General features: G+C 39.3%; 1 protein-coding gene across 1 annotated transcript in view; it reads right to left on the bottom strand.

Moving 5' to 3' along the window:
- Positions 1 to 19,512, bottom strand: part of rasa4 (RAS p21 protein activator 4) — a 56,541-nt gene extending 37,029 nt beyond the window's left edge. The window contains exons 1-2 of the mRNA XM_013134551.4: positions 19,156 to 19,512; positions 682 to 738 (exon numbers count right to left, since the gene is read on the bottom strand). Of these exons, the coding sequence (XP_012990005.2) occupies positions 682 to 738; positions 19,156 to 19,220 (122 nt within the window). The 5' untranslated portion in view covers positions 19,221 to 19,512. The remainder of the gene's footprint in view (positions 1 to 681; positions 739 to 19,155) is intronic.
- Positions 19,513 to 19,767: the final 255 nt, after the last annotated feature.

Below are 19,767 nucleotides of genomic sequence, written 5' to 3'. Positions count from 1 at the left end.
GTGCCTGTGTTGGAATTTAACAGACACTGGAATGGAATGGCTGCCATGTAGAAATGCTGATTTAAGAAAAATTAGGAGTGGTCTCTTAAAATTTCCAGAGCTATGTATGTGTGTGTTAGTGTGTGTGTGTGTGTGTGTGTGTGTGGGTGTACACCAGCAGTAATTTCTTTTTTACAAAATATTACCGTGAGAAGACTGATAGGCCAGCTAGCCTGACAATGAGACAACATGACATATGAAATAACAAGCACTTTAAATGGGATGTTTGAAATGTTTTTTGAGTATTCTTTCTTAAACATATGCTTGAAATTCAAACGAGAATAGGTAATCCTCAACTACCCCTCCACCTCCAACTGTAACTCACTTCAGCTCGAAAGACAGCATGCAGCCACTACAACATTTTACATTTGGCTCCCATTCGGGCAAACCAGAGGTCACAGAGTTAAACATTAACAAGCAAACTAGTCCTTTTTTCACTCTGTTCAATCTACACTAAATTATCTGTCTGAAATGACTGACTTATTGCTCAAAACAACAAAGGCTTGGTTAAAGATAATGGTTAAACTGTCCTAATCCTTTTAGAAATCCCAGTCCTCAATAAAAAGGGTTTTTATTTTATTCAGGCAAACATGCCTCACAGCAGATAATCCCAAGCACATTTTGTGTAATTCACACACATACCTTATGATGGCCTCATTGTCAATCCTCACGATGCAATATGGATCACTGCTTCCAGTTCTGCAAAGGAAATCAGAGAGAGGATTAACACATTCAGTGAAACTCAAAGGCGATGTCAATCGGTAAGGCCCTACACTAACACATTCTAGTTAAATCCCAAAAACATTTATATTACCGGTATTAGCGCTAATACCAAACTGAGTAATTTATATTTCTGTATTTATTTTTCACTTACACACATAATCAGAACCTTCTTCAGTACTGTTATTTAACCCTGTTTTTTGACATAATGTAATAAATGCCTCCCGGAAACGTGGGTGTTACAGGTTATGAAAGTCCTTGTATAGGTACCCTTCATAGAAATTGTAACCAAAATGTCCATATAAAACTAAATGGTCCACATTAGGCAGAGGCTTCAAATATTCATAAACTTCATACACTTCATAAATAACATCCATGGGAACACTGCAGATGGATGGATGGGCATGAGTTCTGTACCGATGCAAACCAGGCCCACACGGTGTCAGAAAATATGAAAAGATTGTATAAGCATGTAGAAAGGTAACCAGCTTTTTATTGCTGTGGTACAAAGTCAGCCTCTGTTGTGTGCATGTGTGTTGGTGTGTGTGTGCGTTTCCTTTGAGTCAAAGCCCGTGGTGAAAGGGCACCCGATGCCTAAACAGCATCCCCAGTGTAGCCTCCAAGTTCAAAAGAGCCATTCTGAGTACTGGCAGACATCACAACCGGTCCGGGTCGGCTGCTGGCCTTTAAAACCACAGGCTACGTCAGAAGACACTGTATCCTCTGTCAGTGCCCTACAAAACCGGGCACTATTTAGGGAATAGGGCCTAAAGAAGCCTTTAGTTGCAGGGCATGTGGAATAAAAGGTGCTTGGTCACCGGATCTAAAAACACGCTGTTGACATCTACAGTAACATGGTAGGTATGAAGGGCACTACAGTAGGATCTTTCTATAAATCAAGGAGCAATTGTAACACATATTTTTATTTATTGTAACTTTATTTTATCAGGCAAGGCAATTAAGAACAAATAATTTTGTATTACAACAGCCTGGAAGGAGGCAAATAGGCCTCATGTACAGAAAAGATATTGGGATTACATAAGAAACAGACAGAAGACGTATGGCAACAACACATCACATCTGGATGAACATGTCTAAACGGTAGATGCTTTGACAGTGTACACTGAAGTATGATCATTTAGCAGCTCCACACGTGCAATTACTCAATGCTTCTACCATACTGTTCATACTCCCCCATCCTACTCTTTCAAAATGGATGCTAGTTTACATTTTTTAAATGTATATTACTGCCATACCAATATTCAATACTACTACCAATATTGCTGCTAGTTTTCAGTACTCTTTTTAAACTGCTGCTATGTACAGTGTTATGTATATTATTGCTTTATCCTCTTGATGTATTTTTGCTGTGTGTAAATTCTTCTTAATCGTAATTGTAGTGTGCTATGCCACCATTAATAAGCTTATTGCAGTCATATGTATCTATAATATTCAACAACTCTACCAGTTGCTGATAGTTCACACTTATATTACTGCCATACTTGCCATATCTAAATGTTCAGTAATACTACCCAGATTGCTGCTATACCAGTAATACTACCCAGATTGCTGCTAGTTTACAGTACTCTTTTTAAACTGCTGCTAGTGTACAGTGTAATGTACAGTATATTTTTACTTTATTTTCTTATTTTCTGGCTTGCTATATTTTTGCTTGTATTCTTTTTAACTCTCACTACGTAGTTGTCGTGTCCCATGTCACAAGAATTTCATTGTGCAGGATGACGCTGTGTTGTTCGGGTGCATTTGACAAATAAACCTTGATGGCTTGAAACTTGAAAACCATGAAAAAAAGTTTAGAATGACTGAGCCACTGAGTGAGTGGGTGACTGACAGAGTGACTCAGCGAGTGACTGAGCTACCATAACACCCATGGCCACCCATGTCTAGAAGTATACAGAGATCTGAGACTGATAGGTGGTAACATGGTCAAAGCCCCACCTTACGCTCTAATAAGCTTGGTGGAATTTTCACTAGTTTACTTCAGTCCAATTGTCTTAGATCTTTGTATATATGGGTAGGGGTTGTGAGTGGAAAGGACCCCAAAACCCTTCAGGCAAGTGCTGGACCTTCAGCTTGGCACTGAAGGTATTCTAATGTTGAAGACATTAACTCTTGTTGCTTGCTCTTTGGGGTTTCAGGCTGGGTATCTGTAAAAGCACTTTGTGACAACTGCTGACATAAAAAGGGCTCTATAAAATAAATGTGATTGATTAATTGATTTGAAGACACAGCCAGCCCTTGGCAAGAAAAAAAAAACCAGTAGCCTTCCTCTTATATCTCTAGAAATGTTTTTAAATGTACACTGCGTCAGCACACAATAGGCTAAAATATGAACTAACCATTTGAGCTGTTAAAATGATACATATCATTTACCCAAGAGCATTTCTGGCTAAAGAATAATCAATGTTTCCCCAACAGGAAATGCAAAAGTATTATCATCTTTGCAATGATCATGTAATCATATATCAGCAAATACGAACTTCAAATCTCTGATCATGTGTGGAGCCCTGTTCTGTTGATTCCGACGTATGGGTGATGCGGATGATCTCAGTGCTGCAGAGGTTGGTGGTCAGACAGGGCTGCCGTGCCAGGTGACACCCATGCAACTCCTTGTGGCAGGTTGAGAGGCTGAAAGCTCAATTGTGGTTGTTAGCTGGAGATGTGCTTTCCTCCAAGTGCATGGGTTGCAGCATAGTACCAGACTGAGAAAGCAGCGTGATATGAAGTAGAACGGCAAGGCAGAATGTGAATTGAAGTACACCTCCAAACTATGGCTCCCTTCAACTCTCTGGCAGGTGATACAACTAGATAAGATCATAATCATAAACTTGAAATGATGAAACTGGGAGTGGAAAAAAATGGGCAGCAAAATGAACAATTCTGATAAATATGAATAAACAATAACAAGTGAAGTGTCTCAGCACTGTCATGATGGCAATTTAAAGTGTGGATCCAAGACCCGATGAACATATTAGAATCTGCAAAGTAAGAAGGTAAGCGGCTATTTATCCCTGGTCCAATACCCCCAACAGGCCAAAGGTCAAATGGCTTCAGCAGACAAACCCAAACACACTGTACCTCAGTGCAAGTGGCATTTATTGACATTTTCAACCAGTACTGAAAGCAAAGGGATAATTTCAGCGAAGACAGTATGTATCCCAACCAAAGTAGAGCACAGATGCTATCCTGAAACATTAAACAGTCAGTGGCTCAGTGAAGCTCTCAGGAGTCTACCATCCTCCCTGTCACAGCGGGGTATTATTGATGTCTCAGGTGATCCCAACCTACACATCATAGCGTTTTCATTCAATTGTTACAGATGTTCACATTCCAAGAAATGTTGTCTACCATAATCTTGTACCCATAAAGCATAATGTTATTATTGGCTCAGTAACTGTGAGTTCAACTACGATGCATGCTCTAATTAGCTCAATTAGTGCTTATTATTCAAAATTGGATTCCTTATATTGATATCCCTTTAACTTTCAAATCACAAAGACCTTGGGCTGTTGGGCAAAACAAGCCTTAAAATGTACCTTCTTGATATCTCGGTGCATGATATGAGTCTTGATATTGTGGTTCTCAAAGAGACTTCGAACTACTCAGCCTCAGTAGTGTATTTAGTTCAAATTTAAGGCATAATGTTCTCTTAATATTATTGTAGTCAATATATAAATGCTGGTTATAGAAAATTCTTAAGATTATTAACATTTTAGGAATGTGTCTTGAATTTAACCTGTCTCTAAACCCTTGGCTGAAGTTAGACACGGGCAGTTATCCTGGCTGCTTTGTAGGAAAGCAGAGTTTTGTAGCGAATGCGAGCTTCAACTGAAAGATAGAATGTGCAGATGAGCAAGGTGACATGGAAGAACAACTGTATAGGAAAAATGATTTACTCCCTTTTAAACTCTCATACATCTCTACTTTTTGAACCTCTTTGAGTAGCTTAACATATTACTTTTAAGCTGTTGCTGTGTCATCCAAATGTATCCATAAATCACAAAGGATACCCATAAGTTAAATTAAAATGCTCACAAATCAGTCACAGAATAGCTCCGGTAATATTGGGCCTAACTTTTGATTTATAGGACTTTAGCGATGTAAAGTTAAAAAGCTTGAACTGTTGTGTGTTGGGTGTAAGAAATTATCAAGCAGTTAACACTGTGTACAAATATCTACAGCTACAAACATGTATTGCCATAACATTAACAGCCCTAGACTTTATGGACATAGCCTTATACTATGCACTTTGACAAATTTGTTATCCAGACAAATATTAATGGTCAAAAGTGAGAATGTTACTCTCCTTATCAGTTAAGAAACAATAATCAAACAAACAATCACATTGTCCAAATCTTGTTTGTGCTATTCTTTCTTCTTAGTTCCACCATGCAAAAGAAAATGTAAACTTTAACATGAGAATATTAACACGGAATTCCAACATATTGAATATTGAGGTCATGAGTCGTCGCAATGTCTTCGGGGTCCTCAATGGTAGATTACAGGCCTGGTCAGGGGGGATTTTACATTAAAAGTAAAGATTTGTTCCTTTGAAGGGAATTTAATTATTTGACAGATGCAGGATTAGTGACAGAAAGGACTGCAGGGCCTTTGAACATTGAATATGGCTGCGGGTGATTGGTTTCTGCATGTAGTTATCTCTGTCTGTGACGGGGAAACCTGGGACTGTCAGGTGTTACATGAAACACGGATCTGGTTTTGTCAGTTTAACTGCAGAGGCAACGTTTAGTGTGAACCACCTGCAGTGTTGTGATAGCAACTGTGAAAATTGAAAAGCGTTTGTTTGATGTTTATTTTTTTTCTTTATATGTGCTTTTCACAAAACCCATTGATAGCTTGTGTTGAGGTCTCGGACATAGGTAAATATAGACAAGACTGATGGTGGATTCTATGCTGACCAATAAAGTCGCCACACAATCAGAAGATGAATTGCTCCCACACATTCTGTGGATGGTTGGAAACGGATTGTGGTTTAGTAGCAGCCCCCATGTAAAATTGATAGAAATTCATACATTTGCAGACAAGCATGGTAAATCCACTCAATCTGAGTGAGTATTCTCCACATCCACATCTACTGTGCTGTAACAGTCCTCTGAACCCACAGGAAGAAATGTTTAGTATGATTTAAAAACCATAATAATGTACTGATATTTTGATGTCATCTAGATGTTTTTATTAGGATAAGGTGCATGTCACAAAGACATGACAAAGCAATTTTCTCTCCCACTGCTATATCCAAAAAATGGGAAAGGCAGTCTAACTTACAGTCTATGTTTTTGCTTTGAAGTGAATTGTGCCTTGTTTTGTTCAGGACTGGGGAATGCTAGTATGTTTTGTTTAAATTTCTTACATTATTTTCAGCTTTTAGCAAGTTTTATTGTATATTTTTTGTTTTCTATGGTTACTTTAAAATATTCATGAACTTTTATTTCTTTATACTATGAACACCACAATAGCAGTAGGTTACACAGAAATATTCAACAACTGATAGGGAAACAATGTTGTCAGTTGGTACCTCATAGATTCATGTAAGATGATGCTGTGAACATTGTGCTTGGTTTTTTCACATCAAATGTTCGGAGAGAAACACTGTTGTCTACGTGATCCGCTGTAGCTTACAATCAAAGACAGTTAGTATTATGAAATGATAAAACCACAAAAAAACATTGTTTAAAACAATCTTTTACGTAATTTCATGATACAATTCTATCTTGTCCTTCAGTAACGTAAAAAATCGGTATGGTAGTACTTGCATCTTCAGATCTTCCCTCGTTCAGAATTTCTAACATTCTTTGTCATATCATATAAGGAAAAGAAATTCAGCTCAAGCAGTTTTAATGTATTATGTTAACTTGCCTTTTTTTGTTTGGGCCCGCATGTTAACTGTTTTGAAAATGTGTTGATAAAAGTGCTCAAGCAATCAAGAAAATAAATGTACTGAGCCATTGCATGATGATTGACAGAATTTTTTTTATGCGATAACAAATTGTATCTTTTGAAGCAAGTACTTGATTTTGTGCCATGTATTTTTTTGTTTTTGTTTTTAGAGAACATTTTGAAAATTAAAATGTTCTTTCTGTCCAAAAGTGTTTTATTTTGGACCTGTGTGGTGTATTGAAAACATGAATTCTGCTCAATCAACCAAGAAAAAATGCAAGTAAACTGAAAGATGGGAGATCTAACAATGCAATGAGCATGGGTTTCTAATATTAGCACTTTATACAAACCAACAGACAGCCAGTCAGTCAACAAAAACAATTCCACAACAAGAAAACATTTCTTGCCTTTTGCTGGACTCGAACTCACAACCATCGGACTGAAAGTCGGTTGCAGAAACTTCTGTCCACCATCCCCGACCACAGTATCCACCTACCATCCCTCACCACAAAGCTCTAGCAAACATTCGCTCTATTTAACTATTAATACGTTCACAACTGCCCCTGGCGGCTGGTGAACTTAATAGCATGTAATAGCACTACTGATAAAACCGCTGAGCGTTTTCCAAAATAGTTACATATACACGTAATTCCTGCAATGCTGGGTTGCATTAAAACCAAGCAAAGAAATCACTGTTATTACCGTGGATCAAACATTAACTTGTTTTTCATGACAAAAATTTGGGGTCACAAACGCCACTCTGTTCCATTTGCAGTGCAATGCCTTTGATCAAAACACTGGAAAACTGACAGTCCGCAGAATTTTCAGAAGAGAAGCCAGAGAGTGAGAATGCTTACAATGGAAAAGCAGCTGAAGAAAACCTAATTAATCTTGAATATAACATCAGAGTAATAAAAATATTCTAACTGACTGAATTAGGGGGAGAAATGCGGAACAGAGCGACATCTTCATTTGCCAATTATCAGTGAGATGAGGGGGCGAGGTTTCTGTCATTTGATTAGTACCATGCCCTGTCATACTATGTTTAGTTAATCTTCAGAGTCTGCTTGTTGCTATTCAAAGCATGGGATTTTGTAAAGAGATAAAGAGGTGACCTATTTTTGAAAATAGTGTTTGTAGATCAGGGATGATATATGCCAAAGTTTAACCAGAATCTGAATATGAAAGAGAAAATGAATGAAAGGTTTTCCTCTGAGCACAGTATACTTCAATTCAAATTCCTGGTAGCCAGCTCTGCAAACATTATAGTTAAAATGTTTGTTACTCACAAAAATATGGATTATTGCAGACTGCTACGATCATCATTATTCCTGCTATGCACTCTGGTCTGCACATTTTAAAAGTGTTTTGGTGTCAATAGCATTTCTGTATTTCGGCACGAAATGTGGCAACACATGTGGCAACACACGCTAGAGTGTAGGAATTGAACATTCTGAGAATCCCAAACCAGCCCCTACTACACTCGAGAGCACTCCATTGGTGACGTCCAGAGAGTGGCAAAGGGATCTGTAAACCCAACAACACTCACTGGAAGAAGACATTGGAGGGTCTAATCAGCCCTAAACCCTCAATACATTTTCAGTCTCTCAGCTTTGGGACACTTGTGGGGCAATGTTGGTGAGGCAAATGGAGTAGTATGCAGTAAAGACAACCATATCCGATATCCTACGCATCCACACCAAAAGGTGCTGGGCAAATTTGCACTGTATAATATAAAAAAGTTGATTTAACACCACAATCATTAAACCCCCTGCTCCTTGTGCTGAATACAATAAAAGACCACACAACATCATGCCACAGATATTTGGCATGCTGACAGCAGGAATGTCTACCAGAGATGTTGCCAAATAATTTTGTGTGAATTTCTGTACCAGTACCACCCCCAAGTCCCACCGGCCTCACAACCACAGACAACATATAAAGACGCCAGCCCAGGGGCTTCACATCTGGCTTATTCACCTGCAGGATTGTTACAAACAAGCCACCCAGACAGCTGAGGAATTTAACCACTAACTCACAGAATCTCATTTACTGCATTTCGGCAGCATACAATAACTGTAGTTAACAACAACAACAACAAACAATTTCAGTTACATTTTAAGAATATTTTTCTAAACCTTCGTCAATAATAACGGACATTTTTAAGCTTTTTTGTGGTGGGGATTTTAACCTTCTAAATCAGGCAGATAAATGCTGCTAGTAGGTGGCATAATTTGGTATTCACTATCACTTGCTGTCACTAGCTTACATGGAAGACATTTGGGATTATTTTGATTATATTGCTGAAAAGAAAAGAAGCTTGTGGTGTTTTAATTGTCCGAATGGTAAAATAATAATATTTGGCAGAAGTTCAACAGGGTGACAAAGAATGAAAAATTTGAATAGGTCATACAATTCTATACATCAAACACTTCCAGACTAGATGAGATAAAGCTGTAAATGTTGTACTCCAATTGCAGTGTTTTCATTGTAAATAAGTAATTGACATTTGTAATGCCTTAAAACAGTCTTAGGTGCTTATAAATGTTTTCGTAAATAAAAAGTAGAATGTGTGGCCAAAAACTGACCTTTTTCATCAATGTTGTGACTGGGAGCATACATACCACCATATATTATGGAAGCAGACTTTATTGTGGCTGAATGCCATAGTATAAGCAAGCAAGTTTATTTATATGGCACAATTCATACATTGAAGCAATTCAATGTGCATTACAAAAGAAAAAATATATGTACAAATACAATATCATAAAAACAAATACTCAAATGAAAACATCAAAACAACATAAGAAAATATAGCATAAGAAAATATAAATAAAATAAAAACAGAATAAAAACACAGGAAGCTATAAAAGCTGTAAGGCTAAACAGTGCGGTTAAATTTAAGTGATCAGTCATAGGCACGTGAAAAGAGAAGTGGTTTTAACTTGGATTTAGAAATTGATACGTTTGGGGCACGTCTAAGATCTTCTGGTAGTTTATTACAGTTGTGTGCTGCATAACTGCAAAACGCAGCATGTTTAGTTTGGACTCTCCTAGCGGACCTGTGTTCATGGATCTAAGAGCCCTGGTTGGTTTATATTCTTCAAACATATCAGAAATGTATACGGGGGCCTAAACCATTCAGCGATTTAAAAACTGAAAGCACCACTTTAAAATCTATTCTGTAACTGACTGGAAGCCAGTGCAAAGATTTAAGAACCAGAGTGATGGTCTTTGGGACACCAAGCACTTGATTCTGGCTATATGTTTAATATGATTAGAATGCTGTTTTGGTGAACGCTTTGATATGAGTGTTAAATGTGAGGTCTATCAGAACACCAAGATTACACACCTGGTCCCTGGTTTTTAGGGCCAGAGAATCCAGGTCTTTACTAATACTAGTTCTTCTATTTTTGTTGCCAAACAAAAATTTTATAAATTGACTTGCATTTTAATAAGTGAAATAAGTATTTGATCCCCTCTCAATCAGAAAGATTTTGGGCTCCCAGGTGTCTTTTATACAGGTAACGAGCTGAGATTAGGAGCACACTTTTAAAGGGAGTGCTCTTAATCTCAGTTTGTTACCTGTATAAAGGACACCTGTCCACAGAAGCAATCAATCAATCAAATTCCAAACTCTCCGCCATGGCCAAGACCAAAGAGCTGTCCAAGGATGTCAGGGACAAGATTGTAGACCTACACAAGGCTAGAATGGGCTACAAGACCATCATCAAGCAGCTTGGTGAGAAGTTGACAACAGTTGGTGCGATTATTCGCAAATGGAAGAAACACAAAAGAACAGTCAATCTCCCTCGGTCTGGGGCTCCATGCAAGATCTCACTCGTGGAGTTGCACTGATCATGAGAACGATGAGGAATCAGCCCAAAACTACACGAGAGGATCTTGTCAATGATCTCAAGGCAGCTGGGACCATAGTCACCAAGAAAACAATTGGTAGCACACTACACGGTGAAGGACTGAAATCCTGCAGCGCCCGCAAGGTCCCCCTGCTCAAGAAACCACATGTACAGGCCCATCTGAAGTTTGCCAATGAACATCTGAATGATTCAGGGGAAAACTGGGTGAAAGTGTTGTGGTCAGATGAGACCAAAATCAAGCTCTTTGTCATCAACTCAACTCACCGTGGTTCGAGGAGGTAGGAATGCTGCCTATGAACCCAAGAACACCATCCACACTGTCAAACATGGAGGTGGAAATATTATGCTTTGGGGGTGTTTTTCTCCTCAAAGGGGACAGGATAACTTCACTGCATCAAAGGGACAATGGACGAGGCCATGTACCGTCAAATCAGCCAGGGCATTGAAAATGGGTCGTGGATGGGTATTCCAACATGACAATGACCCAAAACACACGGCCAAGGAAACAAAGGAGTGGCTCAAGAAGAAGCACATTAAGGTCCTGGAGTGGCCTAGCCAGTCTCCAGACCTTAATCCCATAGAAAATCTGTGGAGGGAGCTGAAGGTTCGAGCTGCCAAATGTCAGCCTCGAAACCTTAATGACTTGGAGAAGATCTGCAAAGAGGAGTGGGATAAAATCCCTTCTGAGATGTGTGCAAACCTGGTGGCCAGCGACAAGAAACGTCTGACCTCTGTGATTGCCAATAAGTCATGTTTTGCAGAGGGGTTGAATACATATTTCACTCATTAAAATGCAAATCAATTTATAATTTTTTTTTGTTGTTTTTCTTTCTCTCACTGTTCAAATAAACCTACTATTAAAATTATAGACTGATCATTTCTTTGTCAGTGACTGAAATTTGTCTAGGAGACCGCTTGATTTCACAAAATTGCTGAATTGTTCAAAGACAACCTTCTCAATGATCTTGGCTATAAAAGGGAGATTTGATAAAGGTCTATAGCTCTCCTCTCCAGTTAAATCAATAAATAAACCTCAATTAGCGCTTAACACAGCTGCTAGACTCCTAACTAGAACAAAACATTGACATATTACTCCAGTATTAGCCTCTCTACACTGGCTGCCTGTTAAATCTAGGGCTGATTTAAGGTTTTATTGTTATCCTATAAAGGGTTACATTGACTTGCTCCTACTTACCTCGTTGAATTGGACAAGCCATACATACCTACACGTACCCTAAGACCACAAGATGCAGGCCTTCTAATTCTACCTAGAATTTCTAAACGAACAGCTGGAGGCAGGGCTTTCTCACATAGAGCTCCACTACTGCCGAGTGATCTGCTGATAAAGGTTAGAGACGCAGATTCAATAAAATCTATTAAGTGTCTACTAAAGACTCATCACTTCAGCAAGGTCTATGATTAAGTGTAGTCTGGCCTAGGAGGGTAAAGAGAAGCCCTTTTATTTATTTTTTATTCCTGGGTAGTAAGTGTTATTCCCTAATTGCTGAAGCCTCAAAAGTATAGTCAATGGCTATTATTCCCCACAATCTTTGCTATTGTGACCAGGACAGTGACATTTTGAAATTTACCTATTTTACAAAACATTCCAGATAGATTCAGTGCTGATTTTCAGATCAGGAGGTCTGTTAACTATGACTTAGAACTATGGTTGCCATGAAAATGTAGGGCTCTTGTTTTCTGATTAGTATGATAACTTTTTTTGTATGTACTTTATAGCATAAGAGATATTTTTGGGGACTGAAATAATCAACTGTTATACAAATGACTGTTGAGTCTCTTTTACTAATAAATAGCGAACATTTTTCCATCTTCCACACTGCCATCTTTGACAGCAGGGACACCAAGGCGCACTACCACAGGCAGGACTGGTTACAGTGGACAGAGTTTTCTATGGGGAGGAACGTCAAGTGGGAGCCACTGGTGGACTCCCAGAAGGTGCTGACGCCACCACAGCACATCAAGTGGGGCCTTATGAAGCTCTAGATACGATCTAGATAAGGAGTCAGAAGCCTTCAAGTACTTTCAAGACTTCTTCCCTGTCTGAGGCAAAGGTCAAAACTGGTGTCTTTGTCGGACCACAGATAAAGAAGATCCTGGAGTGCAATGAATTTCCCAAGAAGCTCACTAGTAAGGAAAAAGCAACTTGGAACAGCTTTGTCACTGTTCCAAGGTGAAGAACTACAGCACAATGGATGTCCCTCAAAGACCATGTCCTTGATGCTCATCTTGATATATTCAAGAAGACATGGGAGTGTACTCGGAAAAGGAAGGCGAGTGCGTCCACCAGGATATACGCGACTTTGAACGCTGCTACCGAGGACAGTATAACGAGAACATGATGGGAGACTACATTTGGGGGCTGATTCGTGAAAGTGATTTACAGTATAATCTTACATCTAGAAAAACTTCTCACTTCTAAATATTTTGTAGTCATCTATGTATTCAACTACAGACATACTGCCCAGATAAATAGCTTTAAATAATTTTCCAGGTGGCACAAGACACACTATTTTTTAATGACTTCAGTCTAAACCAAAAAATATTTGGCAAGAAAATGATTCAGATAAGACAATGGACTGTCATATTGTTTGTATGCAGTATAATCTAAGATTTTCAAATTACCAGAGAATCAGGCTTCCATTGATTTTGATTAGGTTTGAGCACACAAAGCTGTTCTTCCTCCAGGGGGATGTCTGTCCACTCAAAGACCTCTCAATCACAGGTGACAACTCCACAGTGTAGTCCTCCCAGAATAAAAAGAACCATGGCTTGACCCTGGACAGCATGCTGTCGTTCTATGCAAACATCAAAGAAGTGACTCACTCCTGTAGGTTCAGGGTCTACAAAATTGTATGAGTGTATGACCTTACTGCGCACAGGAAGTGTGCAGGTTGAAATCCAGGTTCCTGTCATCTCATATCGGGGCTATTGAAACACAACCTAGGTTGGGCACCCCGCTTGTTCTATTAAACTACTGCAACATATCTAGAAGGTAGAAGCCCCCTTCTGGTGTTCAACTTTCCCAAGTCCTCCAGTGTTACCCAGCAGACTCCATTGGCTTCCAGTTGAAGCTTGCTTCTACTACAAGACCATGGTGCTTGGCTATGGAGCAACGCTCAAACCTTTCATCCCTACCTACGCTCCTTGTTTGCACAGCTTGTCTTTCGGCTGTTCAAACGAGGTCAGCTCCCGTTCAACCCAGTCAAACCTCTTCTCTGTTTTGTCAACCAGTTCCACTTTTAAGTAATTCCCAAACATTTTGAAATGTTTCTTTCTTTTAGAACCAAGTTTGCTGATAGCTTCTCCACACAACCAGTCTAGACCGGAATCCATACATGCCTGAAGGAACTCACTCTCTTAATTGTTTTACAAGGCACTGAGTCCACCACAAAGTGTCACTAGAACTCTGGTCTCCACGTCATGAAGCTATTTACTAGGCATTACATCAACAACAGAAACAGATTTTTTTGTATTATTAGCTATTTTCAAGTATTGCAACCAGGGATACATATTATACAAGTCTATCCTGCCTATATTATGCTGTTTATGTGCAATTATGTGACACCATTATTTCTCAACTTGTTGATGCATATTTAGATTACTGTAAATTGTTAAACTATATTGTTATATTAATTACATCTGCTCAAGCAGAGACACTGAATAAACTGACGAGTACATTTTAATGTGGTAGCAGAGAAAATGGGTTCAGGCATACTACAAGTGGAGAAGTCTGGTCATGAATGGTATGTATGGCATTTCAAAGAGCTGTTAAGTCAAGGTAAGCTCATGATTAAAACCTCCCTGCCAACCAAAATCACTGAATGACACACTCCAAGGGAATAGCAGAGGAGGAAACAAATTTTAGATTTACATTTAGATGGTGTTGATTTAGAAAAAATCTGGCCTTGTAAACCACAAAATCTCCATGGTTGACTGCCATGGTGTAAAAAAACATAACATTTTGACCAGTACAGCTCACATGATGATAAAATGACATTCCATTTTGGTGGCATTGGCCAATTTACTGTCACAATAACTAGGTTTTGATTGTTTTAGGTTAATTGTTTTGGGTGAGTTACTACATATTGCAGACATGCAAGAGTTGATGTCCCATAAAACAGTTGTGACATTTGAAGTTAAAGTTTAGAGAATGTTAAGACAGTTTTAAAAAATGAGCCAAAACGATAAAAAACTGTAAACAACTTGCAATACAGGAGGTCAGAGAACAGGCTCTGAGCTTCACAACAATCTATGGGTTTTCAATGACAGCCATTCTGAACTTGGAGAAATACCCGAATCCCCCCAATCCCTCCATCTAATTGAGGAGGTTTTGCCAATGTTCTGTCACCAGACTGAGGTAAATTCTGTGATTTAAGACAACAAAATGTATTTAAAAGAACCAAATCAAATTAGTGAGTATATTGTCTTTTCTTGGTAGGCCACTTAGGGCTAATTTACCTATTACAGAAAGTCGTAAAAGGAAGCACAAAAATTATTTTTACAAATAGGCTTAATCTGTGTCATTATACAAGCCCTTTAGTGGGAGGCATTTAATTTTACATGTAATGTACTTTAACCATAGCAAGCTTGTGTTGGTCTAATTAAAAATTTATTACAGTCATAAATCACACTGATATGATATTGAAAATGGATTTAAAATCAGTTTGAAGGCTGATTTTTGACTTGCTGGTGTTTTTGCTGCAAGCTCAGTATGATGAGTTTTGACACTGTTCCCATGAATCTCCATTCTGTGATTGGCCACAGTCATTTTAATCAAATGATTTGGTGTTGTAATGTTGTACATTCTAATCTCTTTCTATATACAATGTCCCTCTCCTCATTTCATTTGACCTGTGGAAATCAAAGAAGAAATCACTCCTCTAGATCTGTACTAAGACCAACTTTTTTAATTAACTCGTCAGTCCAAGACACGCCACTTTACTCCTGCCAGGCCCAAATCCCTGAGAGGCAGCAGCAAGATGACATCTCTTTTTTCGTTGTCACCTAAATCCCACAACAAACCTATGCTGGCCCTAAAATCCCACTTAGTGACTTGTTTAAAGCAATACGCAAGTAAGAAAATGCACACCCAGAGGGAGCATTCCATATCGATGGTGACTAATATAGGAAAACTGAAATAGGTCAACTACGGAACTAGAGGTCACAAAACTCTGGACTACTTCTATTCCACACCTAGAAACAATTACAAGGTCATTCTCCGCCCTCCCTTTTGACAAAGCAGATAATCTCTTCGTTGTCCTGCTTCCTGCAAGCAAAAAATCTAATGGGAAGTGAAGATGATACGCTTAATAGGGAAGTGGCTGGATGAAACTGATAATAAACTAGAGAGTGGTTAGCAAACCACTGTATAACTAACTAGGTTTCCCCTTTTCATGTGTGATTTAGCTGGCTAGCAATTAGTAGCTGAAATTTTTCTCTAGGCACAGACAACTTGTTACCTGGCATTATGCAGGTAGTATACACAAATTATTAGCATAACATACAACATGTGGATTTGGTAGTGAAGGACTGTTCCACCAAAAGCAAATTGGAAACCAATATATATTTTTTAACCAATATCTTGTTAAGGAAACTCTATTGCTTGACACTACTGTATGTTGACAACATGCGAGTGACACTTGCTAAGTGGTCGAGTCATGAGGGACAGCATCGTTGAGTGGCGTGGGGCAGGGCTTGTTTTTGTACGAGATGGGTGCAGAAGGAGACAGAGACTTAAAAGGCTGTGTAGTGGCATATCAATCTATACTCAGTGACCTGCTTGTTAATGCAAACAGCCAAACTGCGAATCACGTGGCTGCAACTCAATATTTGAAGCAAGCAGACTTGATTAAGAGGTTTAGTTGTGTTTCAACCTAACATTGCAATTGGGAAGAAGCGTGACCTAAGCAACTTTCACCATGTTCATCGTGATTGTTGATGCCAGACATGTTGGATCCAGCATCTCCGAAAAATATTTATTTTAAGCACTACAGTCTTTTTAGAGTATACAGAGAATAGTGCGATACACAAAAAAAACATCCAGTGAGCAGTAGTTCAATAGGTGAAAAAACTACTTGCTGAGGAGGACTGTCAGAGGAGAATGTCCTGACCCATTCAAACAACAGAAAGGCCACAAACACTGAAATCACCACTCTTTAAAACAGGGTTTGCAGGAAGTAATCTGCGAATGCACAATTTATTGAACCTAGAAATGGATGGACTACAGCAGCAGAAGTTCACACTGAGATTCGCTCCTGTCAGCTAAGAACGTCAACTGGTCTCACAAATCTTGATTTCTGATGCTGATGCTAGGTTCACAATTTAGTGTAAACTGAATGAACCCATGGATCCATCCTGCCTTGTGTCAACGGTACAGGTTGGTGTACTGTTGACACAAGTGTACCTAAGCATTGTTGCTGATCATGTGCCACAGACCACCTGTTTTAAAACAGATACTCCCGGCAGGACAATGTGCAATGTCACAAAGCATGCATCATTTCAAGTTGATTCCACAAGCATGACAGTTACTTCTATTTACACCAATTTCAATTCAATAGACCACCTTTGGTATGTGGTGGAAGGTGAGGTTCGCAGCATGAATGTCTGCATGATGATATTGAGTTAGCATGGAAGCTTTCCCAAAGGAAGCTTTCCTAGCACCTAGTCAAATCTGTACCGGGAAGAATCAGGCTGTTCTAGAGGCAACAGGAGATCCTACCCAACACTAAAAAGCTGTGCCTAATATAGTGGCCATTGAGTGTATAGCAGCCTCTTGCCATTTGGATAATGCACAGAATTATTGCAATTTCAATATAAATTTGATTAAAGATCCTACATTTCTACAAAACAGAGAAGTGCAGTGTTGCACACTCCAGATTTTATAGATGGATTAAGACAAAACAAATCTAAACGTATTTACATAATGTATAGGCTAATTAAACGCATGCATGAAAGGGAAATACTCCACTGTCTGACTATCATAATACATTAGCTAAATACACACTCGCACAAACACACACACACACACACACACACACTGTGTAAGTCGCAGAGAAAACCCTGTCCTGATGCCGGGTGGATCTCAAAATTAAAACACAGCTCAAAAAACATGGACCAGCGCAGGTCTTATCTGTAACCATGAAATGCTATGAAACGGTGCTAATGGCTCATCAACAACACCATCCTGGGCGCTCAGGACCCAATCCAATTTGCATACCACCCCAAAAAAATTCACAGATCACGCATTCTCTATCGCTCTCACTACCTCTTCCACCTAGTCAGGAGAAATGCCTCAGAGAGAACACCGTTCTCTAGCTCAGTGTTCCACGCCACTGTGCTCTTCAAGGTCATCTCTAACCTTTAGACCGTGGGACTAAATACCTCCCTCTACAACTGTGTCCTGAACTTCCTGACAAGCCCCCCCCCGAGTGGTGAGGGCAGGCAAGAACATGTCCACCACCCTAACGGTCAACTCAGGAGTGCCTAAGAGATGCTTGTGTGACAAGTCGGAATTGGCTAGCCATTAAGCAGTGCACATTTCAACTGGTGACATTACTTGGACTGGGAACTTGAATCAGTTGAGTCGTTGCAAGGGCAGGCAGGTTTTTTGGGTTACCATAATCCATGTGTCCAGAGGATTTCTGGTGCAAGCCCAGTATGGGGCTGTCGGACAGTGGAGAAAGCCATAATGTTACACCCGTTTAGTCCCTTCCTTTAATCCCCGTTTACCAACGATTGCATGGTGATGCAGGACTCAAACACCATCATCCTGTTTGCTGGCAACTTGTTGGTGGTATGCCTAAACTCTTATGATGATGATGAGATGGTCAACAGGGAGGTGAGAAACCTCCAATGTGATGCCAGGACAACAATGTCTTCCTCAATGTCACTGTGGCAAAGAAACTGATCATGGACTACAAGAAAATCACTGAGCAAGGCCCCATGAACATAAATCGGTGTAAATAGGAGCAGGTAGAGCATCAAGTTTCTTGTATCCCCATTACTAACAAATTGGTCCTCACAGCCAGACAGTTGTGAAGAGCAAACCAGAACCCCCTTAAAATGCTGCATGTAACCATGTTATTGCCATTTGTTATTCATTGTATAGTTAACCATTAAAGCCAGAGTGGTGGTGGAATATATTGCGAGTATTATACATCTGAAGGCTGTTCTTAATGTCTAAACACAGCCCGAAATACCAGTATATATACCATATAAAACAAACTTGAGGTAACCTACCTTATTGCTATTTCAAAACATCATAGTAAAGACTGTCATGATCTAGGCTACTAATGCCAGATAATCTAGTAATGTCTTAATTATAGAGTTAACTCAAGTTGCTTCCATTCAGTGGGTGTGGCGTTACAGTTTGATGTTTTGTATGATTCAGATATCCTAAAATAAAAGATAAGTTTGAGGAAATAACTTATTTGCCTCGACAGTGAAGGTCCTTCAATAATGCGATCAATTAAGCTCCCTCCTAAGCAAACGGACTAACGTCCGATCGTGGTTCATTGAAAAGGGCAGGCAAATCTGAGACCAATAGAATAGAAAACAAGTTATTAGAGTGGTTACTTACATGTCCTTAATTGGTAAATGTTTTCCCTCCACAATTCGGATATATAAACTGTTTCGTTTTGCCATTTTACAAAGTCCGAGCGCTCAAACGATTTTCTTGCTGTGATATCACGCAGAAATATCCTCCTCAATAACAGCTGTCAAACATAATTTAGGCGTCTCGCGCTTGACAGCTGTCAAATTGACCAGACAACCCTCGTCAATATACTCTTCCGGACGTATCATATACCTATCCGCAAGTCATTTCAGAAGGCTGCGTGTGGCTTTTGGAAGTCTGCGTGCACTTCTCGGTGCCCAATTCGCTTGTGATTGGAACGATAACGATAGTGAGCAATTACATATTACGGTGTACACAGAGACAGTACTGAAAGCGAGACAGTAGTCTCGAAACGCCCCCATGATTTTTTCAATCCGGGCGGGGCAACTCTGGTCTGCTTATTGTCCCCGCCTCGCGGCATCTTACTGGCTGTTCGTCAGATGACACGCCAATACCCAGGCTATAATACTGCAAAATAGACAGTATCAAATTAAATATATTGAATGGTTTATAATCCAGTTTTATGAAATCTAATTAAAACCCCAAAATGAGTGATTTACTTCATTCATTTATGTT

This window comes from Esox lucius, chromosome 7 (genome assembly GCF_011004845.1).
Source record: "Esox lucius isolate fEsoLuc1 chromosome 7, fEsoLuc1.pri, whole genome shotgun sequence".
Classification (NCBI taxonomy): domain Eukaryota; kingdom Metazoa; phylum Chordata; class Actinopteri; order Esociformes; family Esocidae; genus Esox; species Esox lucius.
The sequence above is the reverse complement of the archived record's forward strand: the minus strand, read 5'-3'. Positions and strand labels throughout refer to the sequence as shown.